This window comes from Microtus ochrogaster, chromosome 4 (assembly GCF_000317375.1).
Source record: "Microtus ochrogaster isolate Prairie Vole_2 chromosome 4, MicOch1.0, whole genome shotgun sequence".
Classification (NCBI taxonomy): domain Eukaryota; kingdom Metazoa; phylum Chordata; class Mammalia; order Rodentia; family Cricetidae; genus Microtus; species Microtus ochrogaster.
This window is the reverse complement of record NC_022011.1, coordinates 5,149,886-5,152,600: the sequence shown is the minus strand read 5'-3', so window position 1 is coordinate 5,152,600 and position 2,715 is coordinate 5,149,886. Positions and strand designations below refer to the sequence as shown.

The 2,715-nt window shown below is 50.8% G+C and overlaps 1 protein-coding gene across 2 annotated transcripts in view; it reads right to left on the bottom strand.

The window, feature by feature from the left end:
- Gfod2 (glucose-fructose oxidoreductase domain containing 2) overlaps positions 1-2,314 on the bottom strand; it is a 50,861-nt gene extending 48,547 nt beyond the window's left edge. For both annotated transcript variants that reach the window (XM_005345454.3, XM_026778689.1), the window contains exon 1: positions 2,144-2,314. Coding sequence is in view for 1 of the 2 variants with exons in the window: in XM_026778689.1 (XP_026634490.1) it covers positions 2,144-2,177 (34 nt within the window). In the remaining variant the exon portion in view is untranslated. The remainder of the gene's footprint in view (positions 1-2,143) is intronic.
- Positions 2,315-2,715: the final 401 nt, after the last annotated feature.

The following is a 2,715-nucleotide window of genomic DNA, read 5'->3' as shown; positions in this document are numbered from 1 at the left end:
GCCTGCCTCTGCCTCCCGAGTGCTGGGATTAAAGGCGTGCGCCACCATCGCCCGGCCTTTCTGCAGTTTTGATGTGGTTAATATGCAGCCCAGACTGGCCCAGAACTTGCCATCTTCCTACCTCTACTCCCTGGGTCCTAGGTATGCACCAACCTCACCCAGTTTGAATTTCTTCACACACGCGCACGCGTACGTACACACACACACACGCACACACGCACACACACGCACACGCCCAGGAGGTGGCTGATCAGGTAAAACTACCTGCTGGCAAACCTGACACCCAAGTTCACTCCCAGGATCTATACAGTAGGACTAGCTGTCCCAGACCTCCACAGTCATGCTCACAAAATAAATTAATAAAATATACAAAAATATTGGGGGCTGGAGAGGTGGCTCAGAGGTTAAGAGCACTGGCCGCTCTTCCAGATGTCCTGAGTTCAATTCCCAGCAACCACATGGTGGCTCACAACCATCTGTATGAGATCTGGTGCCTCTTCTGGTGAATATATGTTAACAGAACATTGTATGCATAGTAAATAAATCTTTAAAAAATATATATATACAAAAATATTTTTAACTGATGTAGCCCAGTTCATACGGTGCATGCCTAGCAGGCACAAGGACCTGGGTTCAGTTCCTGCTGCCTTATAAAACCAGATATGGTGGTATACTCTCAAGTATTAGGGAGACGAAGGCAGGAAGATCTTAAGTTTAGGGTTGCCAGGTGGTAGTGGCGCACGCCTTTAATCCCAGCACTCTGGAGGCAGAGGCAAGCAGATCTCTGTGAGCTTGAGGCCAGCCTGGTCTACAGAGCGAGTTCCAGGACAGCCAGGGCTATACAGAAACTCCGTCTCCGAGAAAAAAAAAATGCAGGGGGGGGTCTACCAATAGAACTGTGTACTAAAACTTCCACTTCTTGGCCCCAAAACATGTTTTAAATTCATAGCCCGAAAGCATTAATTTTCTCCTATTTTCTGTAAAATGGGTGTGTCTTGACACTCTTGTGTTCTCTGGTGTAGTTTTTCAGAAGGAAATGAGTTTCCTTATCACAAATGAATCTAGCTTCACCTACTCAAAGACGACCATCTTTTCCTTATCACCGCATATCACAGCAATGTTGTATCTTATTTTTCTATTTTTTTTTCTATTTTAAAGGCTGTTTCTTTCAACTGAATGGTCTTCCATCAAGAAGTCTTTGTGCCCACAGATCCTCAGAGTAGTGCCTGAGCTGGGTTTCGACTTCTTCCTCAGGTATTCTGTCTTTAGCACGATACGGGGAACAACGAACACAAACGTATGATAACTTCCTTGCTGTCTACCCAATGCGGTTTTATACCTTTATATGTCTGTCCTCTTTAGATCCTGCTGCAGTCTGGAAGGTGAACTGTTCACAGACCCATTCATAAATGCTCATCTTCCAGCCCCATCTTCCCTCGCCACTCAGGTGTAATAGAACCTTGACAGGAACACCTCACCTCATCTTTTGTCTCTCCAAATCCAGCAGGTTTTTTTTTGTTGTTTGTTTTTTGGTTTTTTTTTTTTTTTTTTTTTGTCTTTTGTTTCTTTCCTGAGCGACAAAAGTAGGCAAGGGCCAGCCAGGACACAGCACGGGGCTGGCAGGGAAAACCAAACACTTCTGGGATGTTCCTTGTTTCAAGCTGTTACCTGAACACCAGTTTTCTTACATATTCGCTGCCTGAAAATTCCATCTCATTTTGCAAGAGGATGGGCCAGCTAGACGATGAGTCCTTTGTCTTAAGTTCCCACACCTCACAAATTCTCATCCACAAAGCGCCCATCCTCACACAGGTATGGAGTGGTCTGTTCCGCACTAGGCGCGGCAGCCAAGGGTTTCGCATCTGGATAGGGATGTGGTTAGGTTCAAGATCTTAACAGGATCCAAAATTCTGCGTCCAAATGCTCAGGTCCTACCTCGGAGGTGGGGAAACGAATCCCAGTGCGACCCTCGTACCCCGTACAGGGCACATAATGGCATTTAGAACAGGCCTCCTCCAGCCCCGGCCCCGCGTATACTCGCCTCCAACCTCAGGAGCCGGGCGGTGGCAGAGGCCGGGCCAGCGCCCGCTCCCAGCCGCGCCATGCCCTCCTTCGCCCTCATCCGCCGCCGGCTGCCGCTCACCTGGCACGCTGGCATCGCCCGTCCAGAGCCGCATGCGAGACCATAGATCCCGACCGGTTTCGGAGGCCGCCGGTCCGCCTTGAGGGAGGCTGGTGCGGATGCGCGGGCACCGGAATCCAGCTCACCGATACCGGGAACACGCCGCCCGGTTTCTAAGGAACAGGGGGCTCTGGAGGGGAGGGGCGGGGCGGCTGAGCACAGCGCATGCTCTGTGACGGGGGTGGACCCGCGCTAGGAGGGGCCGGGATGCAGAGCTGCGCATGCTCGTGCCTTGGGGCGGTGCTTATGAAACCGGCCGGGAGGCTGATGCTGTCTCGATTTCTGCGCTAGCGGTAGTGATGCTAGGAGTTTTCAGCCTTGGACGCTCTCGAGTTGACCCAATGGCGTCAAGAATGTATATTCTTTAGAGAATTCCCTGGAATAAAGAAAGGCCTTGTAAGCCGGGCGGTGGTGGCGCACGCCTTTAATCCCAGCAGTCGGGAGGCAGAGGCAGGCGGATCTCTGTGAGTTCGAGACCAGCCTGGTCTACAGAGCTAGTTCCAGGACAGACTCCAAAACCACAGAGAAACCCT